At 43.5% G+C, this 19,386-nt stretch overlaps 5 protein-coding genes across 11 annotated transcripts in view; 2 read left to right on the forward strand and 3 right to left on the reverse strand.

Annotated features, from left to right (window-relative positions):
* Positions 1-4,434, reverse strand: part of LOC122615552 (palmitoyltransferase app) — a 61,383-nt gene extending 56,949 nt beyond the window's left edge. For 4 of the 5 annotated variants that reach the window (XM_043790521.1, XM_043790522.1, XM_043790519.1 and 1 more), the window contains exons 1-2: positions 4,293-4,434; positions 2,205-2,505 (exon numbers count right to left, since the gene is read on the reverse strand). The gene's annotated coding sequence lies outside the window, so the exon portion shown is untranslated. The remainder of the gene's footprint in view (positions 1-2,204; positions 2,506-4,292) is intronic. The other variant, XM_043790518.1, reaches the window with a different exon arrangement.
* A 712-nt stretch (positions 4,435-5,146) lies between these two features.
* Positions 5,147-6,922, forward strand: LOC122615863. The gene is made up of 2 exons (XM_043791022.1): positions 5,147-5,284; positions 5,384-6,922. Exons 1-2 carry the CDS (start codon positions 5,264-5,266, stop codon positions 6,818-6,820), a joined length of 1,458 nt encoding a protein of 485 aa, XP_043646957.1. The 5' UTR covers positions 5,147-5,263; the 3' UTR covers positions 6,821-6,922.
* A 127-nt stretch (positions 6,923-7,049) lies between these two features.
* Positions 7,050-9,047, reverse strand: LOC122615865 (delta-aminolevulinic acid dehydratase). The gene has a single exon (XM_043791025.1). The coding sequence runs from the start codon at positions 8,936-8,938 to the stop codon at positions 7,955-7,957; it is 984 nt and encodes a 327-aa protein (XP_043646960.1). The 5' UTR covers positions 8,939-9,047; the 3' UTR covers positions 7,050-7,954.
* A 135-nt stretch (positions 9,048-9,182) lies between these two features.
* Positions 9,183-14,944, reverse strand: LOC122615864 (spermine synthase). Of its 2 annotated transcripts, none has more exons than XM_043791023.1 (4): positions 14,560-14,944; positions 12,706-12,817; positions 11,038-11,160; positions 9,183-10,556 (listed from the first exon to the last, which is right to left on the reverse strand). In XM_043791023.1, the coding sequence occupies exons 1-4, from the start codon at positions 14,842-14,844 to the stop codon at positions 9,973-9,975; spliced, it is 1,104 nt and encodes a 367-aa protein (XP_043646958.1). In that variant the 5' UTR covers positions 14,845-14,944; the 3' UTR covers positions 9,183-9,972. The 2 variants fall into 2 exon arrangements, with proteins under 2 accessions (XP_043646958.1, XP_043646959.1); XM_043791024.1 differs by lacking the exon at positions 12,706-12,817 and adding an exon at positions 11,550-11,658 and having other exon boundaries at positions 14,560-14,935.
* Positions 14,945-15,327: 383 nt separating this feature from the next.
* On the forward strand, positions 15,328-19,157 carry LOC122616159 (inositol polyphosphate 5-phosphatase E). 2 transcript variants are annotated; one of them, XM_043791497.1, is made up of 5 exons: positions 15,328-15,423; positions 15,879-15,925; positions 15,996-17,524; positions 17,611-18,525; positions 18,579-19,157. In XM_043791497.1, exons 3-5 carry the CDS (start codon positions 16,305-16,307, stop codon positions 18,685-18,687), a joined length of 2,244 nt encoding a protein of 747 aa, XP_043647432.1. In that variant the 5' UTR covers positions 15,328-15,423; positions 15,879-15,925; positions 15,996-16,304; the 3' UTR covers positions 18,688-19,157. The 2 variants fall into 2 exon arrangements, with proteins under 2 accessions (XP_043647432.1, XP_043647433.1); XM_043791498.1 differs by lacking the exon at positions 15,328-15,423 and adding an exon at positions 15,480-15,587.
* The last annotated feature ends 229 nt before the right edge of the window (positions 19,158-19,386 follow it).

Genomic DNA, 19,386 nt, shown 5'->3' on the forward strand with positions numbered 1-19,386 from the left:
GTGGGTTGCAGCGCATAAATTGGCTAAATAAATGCAAATGCCTGCGTGAATGTGGCCTAGTCGCGGACAACGCGGCGCATTAGTAATGTAATTTGATTTGATTTTTATGTTCTGGTGCTTGCGGGCAGCCGGCATTGAAATGGCCTCCATTCCGGCCATTCCATTTCCATTTCGGGGAAAAACTGGATTTTTATGTCCTACTAATGGGCATAAACACACACGGACATACAGACATACGGACACAATGACATACGGACACCCGGAATTATCGCAGCTGCCACGCTAATTGTGAACAAGTGATTAAGTTTAATTGCAGGAGAGATAAAAGTATAGCACTTGCTGGCCATGTATGCATTTAGCCATATCTGTTTAAGTACAATATATGGAAAGCCGCAGCCCATCAATCATGAATACAAAAATATGCCGCTCGGCACTTCGGGGCTAAGCGGCTTTGTTATGCAAATTTCCAGCTCTCTGCGGAAAACTGGAGTGCCCGGGGGTCAGGGTTCAGAGGTCAGTCAGACGTTAGTCGGGGGTAGGTAGTGTAATAAAAATTCACAAGTCAAAAGTCTGTAATTGGCAAACGGCAAACATTTCGTAAGCCACTCTGCAATACGGATTAAATATCAGAGTGCACAATTGCCAAAGTTATTGCAAAATATTTCTATGCACACAGAGGAGGAACATCTAGCTTAAAATTAAATACAAACATTTCGAGTTTTGTTTCACTTGTGTCCAGTAGTTATTTACAATTAAACTGGTCATGCATATTTCTAATTTATTTTAGCCGCCCATCCAGAATTCTGGCCAAAAATGTGTGAATCAAAATATTGCACATTGTTCATTCAATTTGATTGCGCAAACTGAAAAATAATTTTGCAAAAAACATTCGGAAAACTGAATCGGACTGCAAACAATTGGTTGAAATTCTACAACTTTGAACCCGTCGATATCTCGATGGCGTGTGCAAATTGAAACTAATTAAAGCCGAGTAATGAATTTATATATCCAACGGACGGACAGACGGACGGACAAACGGACAGATAGCTCGGCAATTGTTGAATGTGGTTTGGTTTGGATTGGATTGGTTCGGATGGGTTTCGATAGGATTGCTATTGGCCTGACGCTCCTTCTCAGGCAGAATCGGACAATCAAATTTCCAGTTGTTAAAGCGGTTGCGATTTTAATCGATTCAAGGGATTTAATTAATGGCATCGTAACTAGCAAGCAATTACAGTAAATTTAATAATTGCCACTCAATTCAACGCATCTTCGATGGAAACTCTATTACGCGTGTCGAAATGAACCTATTAAACCAATCTGAAACAAAAGGAATACCTATGTGAGCTGCCATGTCGCGTTAAGTGCAGTTAATATGCATTAATTATCGCTGGCAACAAAGATGCAAAATTAACGTAAATCAACCGAATATTGGAATTTTTGTTCCAGAAAGCGAATGATAAATAAAAAATTAAGAGTTAAATGCTTGTGCGGAGCTCATTATTTGCGAAATGCAATTTATTAACGACTTTTATTTGCTCGAGCATTAACAAATACAAATAAATAATGATGATACACAATTTATTCGCTCACATTTGTACTCAATAGTTCAACTTTCAATACTTTACATATAAGTACATTAGAACTCTCCCCTGAACATGAAAAATGTTAATGTCTAGGAAAGTTAAATAACTTATCTGACATTGTAATCTTGATTCGATAAGAAGTGAAATATAAATAAGAATTGAGTAACAATAATGGTAGAGAATGATAGCAAATCAGCTTTTCAAGATTTAAGGCAAAAGTTAAACAAGAATATTGAGGTTTGATAGAAATTAACCTATTTATGTTACTAGGCAAATAATTACTTAGTTTCGGGATGTATTTGCTCCAGTTAATAACGACTGATCTGTATAAAATGTTTAGCGGCTCCATTCAAGTAACTTTGTGTGTACTTAGCCCACTTGTATTGAACTTACTCATCGCACATGGTCGCCAATATCACAAGTATTTCACACGATTTCACACGATTCGCAGACAGATAGTGGTACAGATATGGCTAGAGATATGGAGGGAGTTACGAATAGCTCTAAATGGGGCAAAAACAAGTGGGCGGCATTTCGAAATACTCCACAATAAGTGGGGCCAGGGTCAGGGGTATGTAATGCGGCAATGGCAAATAAATATATCCGAATAAAACTCACCTCGCTGCAGATTGTGTACTTAATTTAGGCGATGAGTTGCCAGCAGCAGAAACAGAAACATTGACCTCGGAACACTTTTCGACATTCGCCTTCGATGATGATTAAATACTCGTACGCTTTTCGATTACACGCGTTCAGTTAATTTCACGAAAATATAGTTTTATAGACTTCTTTTTTTTTTACAGATTTTCGGTTAAAATAGTGGTAGGATTACAGAGTTTTTAAAAGAATTGCATATTCTAATTATTGGTTTGTCTTCACTTGGTTGTCGTGTTTATTTAGTTATAGGGTTTAAACTGTGCTGTTTAAAATGTTGAAAAATTAAATGTTTGTTTTATATAAAATTAATCAGTTTATGATCCGGATTAATGCAATTAAAATTATAGATTATCATAATTCACATGTTTAGTTTCGTATTTCATGGGCAAAATAGGCGGATACTTGCTTTCCCATAATTAAACATTCTAAAAATATATTCAATTTACGGTGCTCAGGTATGGATTTTTATAGACCTGATTTTATCCCACTACGTTTCTGCATATTTCTGTATTTCGATTCTGTATTTTCGATTCTGATAAATATTTACGCGAATTGAACTCGCCGAAAGTGCAACAACATTTCAGCGACCTACAAATGCGTGCGAAATAAAAATTATTTAATTTAGTGGGTTAGTCGCAGAGAGTAAATGAAAAGCGCCGAGATTGAGGTGTAAAATGAGGTAATTCCGAATTTAAAACCCAGTGGTGGTAAAAAAAAATTAAAAAAAAGAAAAACAAAACAAAACAGGTTTTTAGCGATGATAACAAGATGGGGCCAACAAAAAAGGGGAGAGAAAAGGGAGAAAAACCGGAAAGCTAGAAGCGACAAAAAAAAACAGCTAGTCAAGAAAGCGAAAAGCAGCAACTAACTGTATTCCTATAGAGCATATTTTAAAGAAATCAACCCAAGCACATGTGGTTTTAGAGGCGACAAACAAACAAACATACAAATGAACGTACAACCACATGCATCATCTGTTTGTAAAATATTCAATGGAATCCAGTCACGACCCGCCGACGCAAAGACAATTTGCAAAGACAGTCTCGCAATCACAAAGGCAGAACGACGGCAAAAGCAGTGGAAACACAATCGAATGAGCAATAAAAAACAATGCCGACACCAAACCAATTAAATATAGTTGCAGTTAGTTAATTATAAACTGTTTGGCGAAACGAAAATAAAACACTAGTGGGCATTATTGATATTTTTAAATTTTTTGGCGTCACTGACACAATTCGCGCTCTCTCGCTCTCTTTTATTTGCCTTTTCTTTTGTTGCTTTGCATGTGTGTTGTGTGTTTCCCTTGATTTTTTTATTGTTTTGTCTTGTTTGTTGCTTCTTTTTACGCTTCTCTCTCTTTGGCAGAAGGAATGAGAAACAAACTCAAAATTCTCTGAATATTTCCTTCTTTCTTTCGTTTTTTTTTGTGTCTGAGCAGAGCAAAGAAAAAACAACAACAACAAACGCCAACGCGCCTTCACACACAAACACAATCAGACTCGCACACACGCACACCTAAGCACAGTTCAAATTAGTTGGGGCAACAACAATAAGCGATGACTATTGTTATTTAAACACGGCTGCCTCTTTTCTCTCTTCGCTGCGCTGCAAAAGCCACGCGACAACTGTAATGTTTCAACTGCATTTGTGGAAAATATTACTTTAAGAACAGTGCAATAAAAAACATTTAAATCGGCACAGTTTCGCGAAGCAAAGGCAATTACAAAACCAAACACTTAAGGGCGCCGCGACGCATGGAAAAGAGATGGCAGAGCCAAAGACAAAGACAGCTGAGAAATACGTGGAAGCGGTGATTTTCGATTTGTTTTGCTTTTGCTTTTGAACGTAAATTATTATATTATGCTCTTCTTGAATCCATATTCCAACACAAAAACATATTTTAAATACGTTTATATCAAAAGTAGTTTTTAAACACTATCCACGACAAAATCTCTTCATATTTTCCCGGCGATTTATCGGAATTACCGATGTATTTTTAACACATGTGCCGTTTTTTTTTTCTTTGATAAGAAAACCAAATTAATTTACCAATGTTTTACGTCTTTAAATTTTTGAACGGTTGACGAAACAGCGTGCGCATTCAGCGCTCTCCCGAATTTAATTGAAATGCGCGCCTCCGGTGCAAAATTTCGAGTGAACCCGACGCCAACTTGAAATGAAAACAAACTGACGACGGTGTGTCCGAATTTCTGGTGTGTAAAAAACCTGTGAAGTGCTAACAGAGCTCTGTAACGGGTATTGCTGTGAAGCTACCATACGGTCACACACTTTTAAGCCGCTCATGGCTTTGTGACACTGCATTGGACTTTTATGCTATGCAAGTTTTACGGAGCTTGATGTCGATCTATCCAAATGATCTTTGTTAGTTGGTTCTAATAGTTACCATCAGAAGATTGCTCTTTGCGATTTTAATATAAAATATTCCTTATTATAATGGGAGCCACAGTGTAGTGTTATACAGGCATAAGAATAATCTCTCTGTTAAACGCTTCAAACAATGTGGCAGCGCTGGCTCTTCCGCTAACGGTACAAGTTAAAACAACGCGGCAAAATAATTATATTTTAAAAGTTAGTTAATAAAATCACACAAATAGAAAAGCAGAATTCAACATTTATATCGGTGGTTTCTAATTTAGTTTTTTTTTGTACGAAAAAAAAGAAGACGGTATTGAGCAATATGAAATGGTTCTCCACGCATATAAATTTACCAGGATCTCTTATATTAACTTAGGTTAATCATAATTGATGAAATTCTGTTGTCTTTGAAAATAAACCAGGGTATTAAACAATATCTCCTTATCAAAATGGCTTTACAATTTTCCCGCCATGTTTACAGTATGACCAGTTATAGATACATGCGCTCTGGTATTTTAGTAGCTAGAAACGACGGCCACCTTGCAACTCAGCTGATCGATCAAACAAAAAATATTGATACACAGGAATTTATGAAAAAAATGCTCAACGTTTAGAAGGAGAAAGTATTTAGTAGCACGCACGAAATGGACAAGAATCTGGATGAGGTTTGTACTACACTCTTCTTATACTAAACCCCCTTAAACTGAATGTACTTCGCTTTGACTGCTGTTTACTGATACACGCCCCAATTTTTCATCTCCCAGGTCAAAGACACCGTACAAAAGAAGTTCAATGAAATCCGTGCTGCATTGCATATGCGCGAGAAGTTGCTGCTGCGGCAACTGGAGGTCATAGCGAATACTCGCCAGCAGCAGCAGTTGCTGAAGAAGTCCCCCTCCGAAGTGGACAACTCGATTGGCGAAAAGGATCAAAGTGGTGTGCGTTTCATTCCCGGAGAGAGCGAGGATGCCGAGGAGAAGCTACTGACCGCCATCCGAAGCTTTGGGCATTTTCTGCTGGACAACAGTGATATGCAGCTGGCGCTGCAGGATTACCGCACCACAGGATTGAGGAACGAGGACTACATAGAGCCTCTAGATGACCACGAGACCATGTACAAGTGCCTGCAGGATGGGCAAGTATCATATCTCGACCTGGACGAAGACGGCGCCCCACCGGAGGCCATTGTTGTGGACTTCTCCCGCAACAGAGCTCTCGTAGAAGACAATGCCAAGCGCTCCATCATCAACATCACACTGCAGGAAGCCAAGGATCTGATAAAGAAGGCCAAGATCAAGAGGGATACCTATGTGCCACCTTTAAACTTGGAGGAACTAGATGACGAGCTGGAATCTTCGATTGCCGAAGCCGTGTCCAGCCTGGGGCGAGAAACCTCTGCAAAATCGAAGGGCAGCGTACAAGAACCACCGAAAACCAAGAGTCGCAAACAGCGCTTCAAGCCAAAAATCACCATCAACAATTGCAATGGCACCATCAACCTGCGCAACATAGCCAGCCTGACCATCAACTGCGCCAGCGAAGAGGCGGTGAGTGCAGAGATTCCCCTGGCCAAATCCGCTGATTCCAGTACCACCGAACCCTCGAACTCCACGCCCACGACCACCGCCTCCAGTTCGAATTACTCAAGTAATGCCAGCTCCCGTTCGCAGTCCAAAAAGCAAAAGGCAAACAAGAAGGCGGATAAGATCGAACGCGAACCCAGCTCGGATTCCACTCCGACGCCTGGACAAGGCCAGCGTTACGAGGAGACTGAGATTCACGATGTCACCTGCGATTTCTACAATCGCCTCCTCAATGAGATAAAGAAGAGCATGGTGGAGAAGCCACGCAGGACTTACAACCAGGTGGCAGAGCCCGTTCAAACATCGGCTGCCGATTCCAGTTGCGATGCCAACTCCAATCCCAAACAGTCGGCTGCCAAACAGGAGCCAGTTTCGACCACCACATCGCTAACACAAAGCGAATCGGGACCACAATTGCAGCCGGGCAAGAGGCTAATCCTTAAAAACTTTGAGAATCTCAAGATCATCCTCGAGGCAAACAGCGGCGATGAGGACTCATTCCATCCCGTCCAGATCGAGCAGTGGCTGGCGGAGATTATCTCTGAAGCGGATCTGGAGCCCATGCAGAACACGGATATCCTGGAGCACAGTCGCATTCACAGCAGCGAGAGTCCCTAAAGCGGCGGATCCTTTGTATTCCAAACTATTTATCCTTAATGCACTCAGTATTTTCTGTTTGTTATGAATAGCTATAGTTTCCTTACTTTGTTTTTAGTTTACATTCTAATTGTAGTTAGTTTCGACATTTGCAAGTGTTTTTATATTCAATTTAAACAGAATTTGGTCGAACTGGAGCTTAGATAATTTTATATAAGTCAGTTTCCTTTTGCCGATTCAAACACTTACGTTGAATCGAAAACGCTGAAGTTTATTATACTATATATATATTGTATAAGAAGTCCAAACATCTCCCTAATTTCCCGTAACGAGAAAGTTGTGAAATGCCTAGGAAATGTTATTTATCAGATCATGTTTTAATAACTAATAGTACCAAATCCCTTTGACTTAATTTTTACCAAAAACCAGAGCCTATCCAATTGTTTACGTACTTAATGCATTTGATTTTGTGATTTTAATCTTTTCGTAAGACTTAAACTGGTACCAATTTAGCAAGTAAGCTCCAGCCAGTGTTCAATGCTCACCGCAGCCCATTTGTAAATGCAATCGAAAGAGTTTCACATTAAAGTGTTAAGTGCCATCACAAAACGAACATCTTTTGGTTTACTGCACTGGATCGACCGGTTCGTCCGCTTGAATTTCGCCATGCAATTGAAATTCGAAATGTACCCTGGGCCATTAGACTTTCAAATACGGACGACTGATAAGACCATCAAAATATACATTCTAGTTTGTGTGTGTGTATTTGAGTGAGGCACTCCAAAAGAACGAGTAATGGTGATACAAGATTAGAGTGGACTTCTTTTATTGAATATAAAGCCCTGTGTATCAAAATATTGTCTATATTGAAGTAACTAAAAGCTTTGCGTTTTATTTAAGCCACTTAATCGGTAAACTTAATATGCTGGTCCCTTAATACAAGTGAATAATAATTCCTATTTATTATCAAAAAAATATTAGTAAAATCGTGTCTATGGAGAGCTCCGTATAAATATTTAAAAAACGCTACAAAGATTGCACTATTATATCTGTTACAAAAGTGTATAAAATGATAGTCGATAGGTCCACTCTAATCTACGTATGTACATGAACATGGTATTAAGACATCGCACATCGAACATTGGAGGTACACCATTATTTGGCCTCCGCGATAATGTCCAGCAGAAAGGGTGTGTAGTAGGTGATGATGCAATCCGCACCAGCGCGCCGGAAGCCCTTCATGACCTCCATCACCGCATCCTTGAGGTCAAAGGCTTCCGCCTTGGCAGCATGATACAACATAGCGTACTCCCCGGAAACCTGGTAAACGTAGAGCGTGTGATACGGGTAGCAATCCTTCGTGGATCGAAGAATGTCCAGATAGGGCATTCCAGGTTTCACCATCAGCATGTCTGCTCCCTCGGCGACATCGCGTTGAATGGCTCTCATGGCCAAGTTCCTCGAGCCACTGGGCAGCTGATAGCACCTGCGGTCGCCGAATTTCGGTGCGGATTGCGCCGCCTCCCTGAATGGTCCGTAGAAATTGGAGGTGAACTTGGCGGAGTACGCCAGCAGGGACACACTGTTTATCTGGGCATCAATGAGGGCCTGCTTGATCGCCTTCACCCGGTTGTCCATCATGTCCGAAGGAGCCACAATGTGGGCTCCTGCTTTCGCATAAGCCACGGCAATCTCAGCTATCCGCTTTATGCTGGGTGCGTTCTCCAGCCCCGTTTCGCCCAAGAGACCACAATGACCGTGCGAGGAGTACGGACAGATGCACACATCACAGGCTATTAGCAGATCCGGAAACCATTCCCGGAGCTTCGGCAGAGCTAGAACCACTGGATTCTTTGCGGAATCCGCATTGGAGGCCTGCTCATCCTTCAGCTCCGGCTCCACGACGCCAAAGAGCAGCACCGACGACAGTCCCTTGGCCACCAGCGGCTCCAGGTGCTCCCTCAGGCGATTCAGTCCGAATCTCGAGATTCCCGGCATGCTGGCAATCGGTTGCACATGATCGTCGTTGCTCACGATGAACACCGGATACATGAGATTGTGCGGCGCTATCTCGCAGCCCGACTCCTGCAGCTGCCGCAGGGTGGCATGGTGCATTCCGCTGTGCAGTTTCCGCTCCATTTTGTCCGGTTTGCTCCAGGTGAAAATTAAAACCAACGTAAAATCAACGTAACAAGTGAAATTAACGTCCAACTGCTTGGCGCGTGGGCATATCTAGTGCGTCCCCTGTTGCATGCTTTCCAACACTACCATTCGGGGGAATAGGGTGGTTCACGATAAAATTTCAAATTAAAAGAAGTAACTGAAACAAATTTATAAAATCAATTTTATTCAGTTTTTAGATCTATTAAGTAAACCAAACTGATTATTTCTGCGTACGACTATTTATTTAACTTGTAGTTCTCCTGTTTAAAATGTTTTGGTATCAATCGTTATTACAGCAATAAAAGTTGGTGTTTTCTGCTACGCGTCCTCACACCCACATGCATGCACACATCCTCGATCGGGCCTTCCCCGCTTCACTTTGCTGGTTAATGGATAACTAAACATATGCTCTACAATATATAGATTTACACGTTATACGAAATATTACAAATAGTTGGCCAACATGCTATGCTTAGGCGTAATTCAAATAAACACGAATACATAAGTTATTTTAGCCTTTAGGTTGTACTTTTCACTTAGTTTTAGCATTGAAATCAGTGGACGAGAAACGGAACTAAAGCCTAACTTAAGCGTAAACGAATTGGGTTCAGTATTTGGTTTGGTTTTCAATTGTAAGTAACAGCCATTGGAAGTGCGTGTTTTCTTCTGTTTTGGGTTTTTTGTTGCGATGGTTTCGATGATGGCGATCAGCTTGTGCTTCAGACTCCGTGCGTCCTGGACTAAGAAACCAGTGTGTGGTGGTAGTGCACACGCTTCTTTCGACGCCTTGGTCGGGGTTTCAATTGTCCCACGGCTCCATTCTTCATAACTTCCTCCTCCTGAACTCCGACTGCGGCTCCGTGGATAGTGACTGTGTAGGAGTGCAGCTGGAGCATCTCCCCGACGGTTCCCGGTTCCTGACTTATGCTGTGTGATGCTGGTGTGTGACTGGCGGTTGGTGGTGCGCTAGAAGTAGCTACTGCTGCTGCTGTGGAGTCCACCTGAGCTTGTCAGGCGAAGGTCACTTGGTAGAAGAGCCACTCTTCCATGAACGACGGCACAAACGCCTTGGTGGTGGTGAACTTCACCTTCGGGCGCAGCAAATTCAACTGCTCCTCGAACAGACGCAGCTGCACCTTGCAGGTGGACCCATTGCCGTGAGTCAAATACTTTCCATCGGGCTTCAGCACTTTGAAGGAGTGCTCAAAGATGGTACGAATAAAGTCCCAGGTCTCGCCCTCAGGGGCATCGGTTATGGGTATATCAGTGAGATCCCCGAACACGTAGTCGAACTTGCGGCCCTCGGCGATGAACTTCTTCAAGTACTCCACACAGTCGCCCACAATGATCTCGTACTGGTCGCTCTTGCGTTTCTCCAGCACATCGCCACAGATCACGTTGAGGTATTTGTTGCACGTCTGCATCACAAGCTCATCGATCTCCAGCATGACCACGTGCTTGGGATTCTCCTTGAGTAGCTCGTACAGCAGCGCGCCATCGCCGCCGCCCAGGATACAGATCTCCTTGCCCTCGTAGTTCTCCACGCCGCGACACATCAGGGTCTCCGTGTAGATCAGATCGGATTCAGCAATATCTGAAGGGGAAAATTAGACATTATTTTAATTCCTAAAGCATCGAAGGACCTAAAGGAACCTTTTCAAAACCGATATTTTAAAACAATTATACAGTTTTAATTCCAGTCGAGGAATAATGTTTTCAGATTCAGCTTTTTTCAGCCATAAGACTCCCGTGAAAGTGAATATTTCTTTTTATTTATTTAACAAGCAAATAGGAGCTCGTGATATGGAATATTTGTAATTTAACACAACATTAACAGCCCGCGATATAGAATATTTATATTTGTAATTTATGCGAGTGCTTAAACCAAACATAAAGCGAACGAAATGAAAACAAATCGTTGAAAACCCCCAATCCTTTATATATATGATGACTTTCTTTTTTAAGCCAATTGCACGTGACCTTTTGTGCGGCACTTTCACCAATCGATTGCTGACCCTGACACCGTTGGCACATCCAAGTGTGAATGATGCCCATGCCAAGCATGGTATACTTACTCTGCAGCTCGTCCAGCAGCAGCATGTTGCCCAGCGTCTTGGAGTGCATGATTTGGATCTTCTGGAAGGGCGAGCGGGCCTCGAAGACCACCTTGTCGATGTCGTACTCGATGATGCGCTCATCTGCGGAAGAGTGCCATGGATTAGTGATGCCTCAGTGGCCGTATTAAATGCGCTATTGCTATTGATTGCTAGTACTGATTTCGGCTCAATTGTTAGGCGGCGCATGCAGAGAAATAAGTTTAAGACCAACGTTTAATGCACTCTTACACAGAAAAGTAAAAGAGATAGGCAAATCAGGTAAATTAGGTAAATCAGAGGTAAATGACTGAAATGATCTATCATGCTGGGTGCCACTAGAAGAACTCTGATACAACAATCAGCTCGATGGTGCTGCATACGCTCAACGGTCATACGATCACACATTTCGGATGACATACAGTAGCGGTAGTACGAGTAGTAGTTTGCTCTATTTGCAATATGTTTAACCAAACGGATGGGGTTTGCCTTACCTGACGATGGGAAGTACCTGGAGACATCGCCGCGCTTCAGCGTCGGCAGCTTCTGGGCCTTGATGGCCTTCAGTTTGATTGCCAGGACATTCTCCAGGCTCTTACCGCTCTGCGGATGCCCGTTCGTGTTCATATGGTTCATACAGTTTTTATTGTTTAATAGTTTTTAAACCGTGTTGTGGTGGCAGTTTGGTGTGGTTGTAGTCGATTGTCAATAGTTGAGGAACCAATTTATGAGCGAGCGTACGACGTGGAGCGAGTACGAGTACGAGATCGATTTCGAGGCGGGGCAGGTGACACATGTGCGTTGGGGCGTAAGTATAATTCAATAGTTTACACATTTATTTTATTCACAAGTTCGTGGCAATTTTGGTGAGTAATTTGGTCCAGGAGATGTGGCAGCGGTTGTTCATGATGATCGATGGATCGGTCGAGTGTCGATGGAATAGATATGAAAATAAAACGTAATTTAAATTAAATAATAATCTCAGAACAGTGGGTATGCTAGGTGGCAGTGGTGCCAAGGAGCTTCTATAAAATCAGCGTGGATATATGGCAGCTATTATTATAAAGTAAAGGATATAAACTATTACTAATTCCAGTGAAATAAAATGAGCAATTTGGCACCACTGCGACGAGGTAGAAGGCACCTATTAAAGATTAGACAAACTAGCATGCAGGAGTTGCCTGGAAAAGTAATCCCCTAGGAGGTAACACGCTAGGCTAACATGATCGGTGGCTTTGGCAGTGTGCAGAGCTTGGGAGGCGGTTCAAATTCTGGATTGGAAATGACGACTGGGTGAATTTACAGCGCCTGCGATACGGTGTCCAATTTATGTGATGGTCATGAGGCTTTTTTTGATACGAGAATTATTTATTTTCGGTTTTTGCGGTGGCGGCAATCGGAAATACTAGTGGAAAAACTGCACGGGTGTTCTAGATTCTGCAGTGGAATTTTGAAAGAGAATTTCGGCATATATTGCAATTATAGGATTGTATGTGAAGTGAGTTCGAGTAGATAGATAATAGATACGAGTATATATGTATATATTTATTGCAAATGGAACTAGCAGGAACTAAACTGGATTTGGTTGAATTTGATTGAATTTAATTGAGTTTGGTTGATTGTACATAAGTTGCATTGAGTTCGACCAACCTGAGCTAGTCATGTATATGTCGATATCTCCACCGCGCTTAATCGGGGGCAAGTACTTGGAGCGATCGGAATCGAATTTCTGTCGCAGAATCAGTTCCATGGTGCGCATGGTCTGCAATGGTAATTCCATTATTTTAAAGGTCCTTGCAATGGCGAAGGATGTGCATGTCCGCTGGCTGCCTGGGCACTCAGTATGAATAAATTATGATAATGGAAGGTGACCTTCATCCGCCAGGCGGAAAACTACTCAAACGGCCCACCACTCACACCAATCGACGACACAGGCAGCCCGCCCGGCCCAAGAAAGACTATTTTTAGTCCCAAATACTTGATACTTATGAAAAAGGAAAGTGAACAGAACGAAACGATACGAAAAAGGGAATATATAGCGAGCCATGCAAGTACACACATATGTATATGCATTCTGGCGACATATTTGTTTATTTGTGTGTGCAGCAGGCATAGGCAAAGGCATATTGCAAAATCGCAAGAATCACAATAGAAGGCTTAGCCACACGCGGCTTGCGAAATCCGCAGACCAACAGCAAACACAGTCGCAATCAGAAAAACGATGCCGGCTAGATAAGGAAAGTTCCACACTGGCGAATAAAACAGCTGCGTTCAATAAGTTATAGCATATTGGCACATGGGCATTCCAAATGATACGGGGAAAAAATAGTTGGTCTAGAAATATGAGAACAGACTTATAATTATGGTAGTGTTCTTCATAAAAACATTATTTTTTCCTTTTTAAGCGATGATTTGATTAAAGTAATTTATTTATAAAGCACAAAGAAGGATTCTAAGGACATTATCTTGGCATCCTATCAAAAAGGTTCATTATATTAAAATTATACTTAAAATTGCAATACCTCGAAATAATGTTCTTAGTCTTAGTTATAGTTATAGTTATAGAAGCACAGGATAATTTTATCCTTTTTGGCAGCTCTTAAAATTTTCTGGTGCTATTTTGATAGCCGTAGGTGTAGGTTTGTTGTACTTTAATAAGTGATGCAAGAAAATCGGAATAATTAAATCAAAATTTATATTCTTCGTTGTTTTACATACATATGCTGGTTGTATTTTTAAAAACCTTGTGATTTGTGGTATCAACGAACTTCATGTTGACTTAGGTTTGTTTATATGCACATGCATACGTAGAGTAAAAAGTTACGAGAAAGTTCAAGTACCAAATTACACACTTAATACACGAAATAGAGCGTGCTTAAGGGTTTAAATTGAAATCAGGTTTCTGTGATAAGACCTGCCTATTCTGGGTGTTTTTTGGGGTTCATAAACCATGCCCCAAAGCGAATCGAATCCACGTGCTTCGTCCAAATGCGAAAATCATAAAAACGGGACCGGAACGACGAGTTAACCTAGCAAAGCCCAGCTGAAAATGCTATGATGTGTGTTATGTATGTTATAAAGGTGTTAGATAATAGAAACCAGGGAAAGTGCTGTGATGGGGGCAGCCATCACTTGAGGCCAAGGGCGGACGAACTGACCCTGACCAAGTGCCGGGGATTTCAGCTCTGCGAGTGGTCAGGAACACACAGCAACAGACACACATACCCACCCACCCAGTTGCCCACTTTCCACATGCACACACCCACATCCACACCCACATGTGTCATTTACCAACAACACTCGCACAGTCCAAGTGCGCGGAAAATCAATTTTACCCGGTGGGCGGAAGACCCTTTCCCAAACTAATCAGCCGCAACACGGAAACTGGGAGGGTAAGTAAGATGTGGGTGGTGGTGGTGGTGCTGCTGTTGGGTATTTGGTTGCTTAAACAGCTTTTTCGTTTGAGTTTTCAAGGAATCTACATGGCGGCACTGGGATACGTACGTCGAAGGATATGATGGGCTCCTTGCCGTCGGGCAGGAAGTACTCCACGTTGAGCGTCAGCAGGCCGTGCTGGAAGATGCGGCAGGTAATCACCGTGTCCTTGTTCTCGTGCAGCACCGCAAAGTAGCCGTTTTCCGGCGACTCCATCGAGTAGGCCAGCTCCAGCTGGGGGAACAGCTGCTCCAGCTCGTTACGCAGGATCTTGGCCACCTGGAGGCGCGCCTCCTCGTCGGCCGTTTTGTCCTTGTCCAGCGTGAAATCAAACAGTATGGTCTGGGCCGCCATCGTGCTAAACTTGCGCTAATCCGTTGAACAAAACAGTAGAACCGCGTACCGACCGAAACGAAATACTAGTGATGCGGCTTACGAGCACCGATAGCAAGTCGATTTCGATTACTCGAATTTTAGTGTGGCTGTGTAATGCAGTGAGTTACTAAATATATACTAAAAATATAAGCAAATGTAAAATGAGTTTATAATCAAAATAATATTATTTTATTTTTACTGAATATTAAAAAGTACTTCGCCTACTTTTTAAATCATTATATAGTTTTGTTTTGCAAATGGATAATTTAATAATTGTTAGTTATTTATATCACATTGGGCTTGGCTCTTATTGCTGGAAATTACATTTAAATAAATAAATTGAAATCGTTGAAGATATGTGCGTATTTCCTTATTGGATTATTTTTGAAAAATATCCTTCGTGTCACGAACCGGACACCAAAACACCCCCGCAGCTATCGATACTTCCTCCCACTTATCGGCAGTTGACTGCCCACTTTTGCCACCCCTAAATCGCAGTTCCCACGGCACGGTCCGCAGTTGCTCCGAGTTTTTGGGTGTAAACAACTTTAGAACTCGGTAAATCATACAAAAATTACATAAATCACATAAGTGACAGCTGCGTCTAAGTGCAGTGCGTACAGTGCGGAACATGAAAAGCACACCAATAGCGGAATCAATGCGCACCTGAACCTGAACTTGAATGTCGCATGTGTGCCATTGTTGCTGCTTTTATGCTAGACGTAGGCCAACAACACAAGAACAACAAGGCTGCGCTGGCGGGAACAATGGTCTGCTAATTATAAATCTCTCGATCCCAGAGAATCGAATCAGCAGACGACGGATATTGATATTGTGCTCAGTGCTTGGATGTGTGGGCGCCGCAGCATGCCAATGTTGTTACGTCGTCGCCAAAGACCACCCTTCCTCGACCAACCACCCCCCCAAGACGCCCACAATCCTCCCCTTTTTATATATCGCGGTGGTGTCGCCACAGTTATTACCCAGCATATTGATTTTCTGAATCCTTTCAGCTCTCGCCCCAAGGATCTGCCCACATATGTATTTTATTTGCCTGCAGGTGAGCAAGTGTATTATACCCTTGGTATTAACAACCCGCCTAAATGTTTGCCTTCATTAAAATCTTGCAGAGCCGCGCACGCAATCCCCGCCAGTCAGCCCAATTAGCCTGATTTCGTGTACGTCATCGTCGGGCCGAAAATAATTTGCATTGCGACCAGCCAGAACGCCGGACCAAAGTCGCATTTGCATTGTGCCCGTTCGTTCGATGACGTCTGGCTTTACTATTCACATGGCCGGCAGCCAGAGGCCATCGCACAATGAGCTCGGTTCGAGAGATCCGGCAGATAGCGCAAATTAACTTGACAAAGGCGGGCATGATAACCACTTAGCACCTTCACCTTAGATGATAGAAACATTTGGTTCGGACTCAAGCCAACATGCAGCACAGCAGCGCGGGAAGTGAGGAGCGGATAACCAGTTCCACCAGCAGCCCCAGATCCGGTCACAAGTCCGCCAGCTCCCTGTTCGGTTTGCTGAGCAAGCGACCTAGTAAAGTGGAGCCACATCCCGTGACCCCCGAATCGCCAAGACTACAACAGAGACCCGTGTCCGCCTGTGGGCAATACGATGTCAGTTTCGCCAAGTGCAATGCGGAGACGTCTGCAAACCATGTTAATAACAATGGCAGTACCCTTAAGAGCCAAACCCTGCCGCTGGAGAAGTCGCACAGCGGGCTGATCAGCTTCCATAGGCGTGCAAAGCCAAGTTCCTCGAAAGGAAAGAACCACTCGTACCGGCACAGTACGGATGCGGGCTCCCAAAGCGATGGAGGAGCCGACGTGGTTATGCGGCGCAAGTCTCCCAAGCACCGCTCACCCAATCACAACAGATTTAGCCACCAGTTCAGTCTGTGCTGCAAGGCGGAAAAGAAACCGATGACGCCGCCGGTGACCGTGCGGTATAACTCCATACCGGATAACAACAGTGTTTTGCGCCGCGATAACCTCTCGCTCAGCTGGAGCATGGTGGACAACAACTCGGGCTCGCTGCACTCCAGCGAGGGATCCACTCGCCGACCGCGTCCGTCCAGCGAGTGTGCCAGTGCCCCAGAATCACCGGTGGCCAGCAAGACCTTTTTTGCCCAGTGCAGTCCAGCGGCGGCCAGCGCTTCGGTTGCACGGAGCGAAAGCCTCCAGAATCGGTCGCCCATTCGACCCATAGCAGTATCAGCCTGCCGTTCCCGACTGCGTTTAAAGCTCTATCCACCTGGGCAACAGCTACCTCCTCTTCAGGCAGCCAACGAACCTGGTGACATTAAAAGAGCCACCACACCACAGCACATGTCCTCGCCCAATATAGCCACGCAGCCGGATGAAATAGAACACATAGAGGAGCAGCCAGGCGTGAGGTTTATGTCGCACGAGAACATGACACTCCAAAGACAGGGTTCGGGATCTAATTTGGCCCGCCAGACTTTAATGGCGGCCCATGCATTGAACCTTATACCGGCGGAAAAGGCTAGGGAACGGAGTTTCCTGGATGGCAGGCTGGGATCAACTTCGCTTTTGGGTCCCAGTGAGCTAAGCCGCGTGCTGCCACAAAAGGAGATAACCGTCTTCGTGGGCACTTGGAATATGAATGGCCACAGTCCACCCAAGTAAGTACATATACATAATATTTTGAGATACTAAAACGAAAAGCTTTTGAGTTTAGACCTTGTTAACATAATATTTTTTATTGCAGACAACTTAATGATTTTGTGCTGCCAGCCAATGTGGAGCACGTTCCCGACATTGTGGTAATGGGCACACAGGAGTCCACCCCCGACCGCTTCGAATGGGAGGTCACCATTCAGGAGACCTTAGGTCCCTCCCACGTGCTCTTCCATGCCACAACTCTGGGTACCCTCCATCTGGCTGTGTATATGCGACGGGACTTGATCTGGTACTGCTCCGTACCCGAGGATGCCTCTATGTCGGTGCGCACGGGCTCCGCCTTTCGAACAAAGGGAGCCGTGGCCATATCCTTTTGCCTGTTTGGCACTTCCATGCTGTTTGTGACCTCGCATTTAACGGCGCACCAGCAAAAGGTGAAAGAGCGTGTGTCGGACGTAAAGCGGATCATCAATGCTCTGGACTTGCCTCGCAATTTGCCCAATCAGCGGCATAAGAACAAAGATGTCACGCAAAACTTTGACAATGTCTTCTGGTGCGGCGATCTTAACTTTCGACTGGGCGAGCCACGTGAGAAGCTGCTGGAGTGGATTCAGAACACCAAGTTTCCGCTGCCGTCACACTTACCGCATGGTTACATGCATACGGATCAGTTGACTTCCGTTCTGGCTGATGGCGCCGCCTTCCGTGGCTTTATGGAGGCAAACATCACGTTTCCACCCACGTACAAGTACGATCCGGGCAGCCAGAACTTCGATACCTCGTCAAAGCAGCGTGCGCCCGCCTACACGGATCGCATTCTCTACAAGTACCGCCAAATGCAGGGACTAGTCATTCGTCGGCAGACCCTTGTGCCCGGTGTTTCCACACCAACGCAGCCACACGTTCAATGTCTGCTCTACGACTCGGTGCCTTCGATAACCACCTCGGATCACAAGCCAGTGTGGGCGCTGTTCCGAACACTCATCCGTGCGGGAACTGATGCGTAGGTACATGGCATTGTTACAATGAAATGCTAATGAACTTTCCTTTTTTTAGAATTCCCTTGGCTGCTGGCCTCTTCAGTCGCGACATTTATCTGGAGGGAATGCGTCGACGCTTGAATAACCAGTATAGCGGCGCCTCGGCCGTTTGTGTGTTACAGTAAACTATTGAGATGCTAACCAAAGCTAGGCTTCCTAGTGGTCGCCCACCCACGTTGAAATCTATTTAGTCATTTACTCGAATCTCAAAGTGCTAGTCAAAGCTTTCCTACGGTTGTGCGACGCCTTTGTACTACCCCGATTAGAATGTTACCCAGTGCGCTGTCGGATGTCGAAGTAACGATATAACCATTAAATACCCTGCAATGCTGCGGTAGATCTTAGGCGCTGCCTTTCGCCTCGAGGCCTTAGTCGTAATACGTTCCTTATGAGATTATTTAATACATACTCGAGCAACAATTCTGTACCTCTACTATGAAGCACAAGCTTAGTCCGTAGTTAAACTAAATCTGATAGTTAAAGTTTAGTCAAATATTGAAATGAAATCGAAATATGAATTACTTTGAATGCGTAATGTTAACTAGCAGTAAATATATTTTATGCATCTAACGGAAGAGCTTTATTACTTGTTGAAATACTCAATACTATTTATTGTTAGTTTTATTATTTAATTATTATTTAGTTTTTATAAGAGTTATTGTTGAATTATTTATAGTGAAGTTGATTACCTTTATAATTTGCAACCCAAATGAAGTTTTTAACTTTATTCAAGCAAGCGCCAAGTTTTTGTTTATTTTTATTAAACGATTAAACGGTTGAGCTTCCCGTTTGCGTACTTAAATACCAAAATTGCTGGGGGAGGC

The sequence above is a fragment of the Drosophila teissieri genome, chromosome 3L (genome assembly GCF_016746235.2).
Source record: "Drosophila teissieri strain GT53w chromosome 3L, Prin_Dtei_1.1, whole genome shotgun sequence".
In the NCBI taxonomy this organism is placed as follows: domain Eukaryota; kingdom Metazoa; phylum Arthropoda; class Insecta; order Diptera; family Drosophilidae; genus Drosophila; species Drosophila teissieri.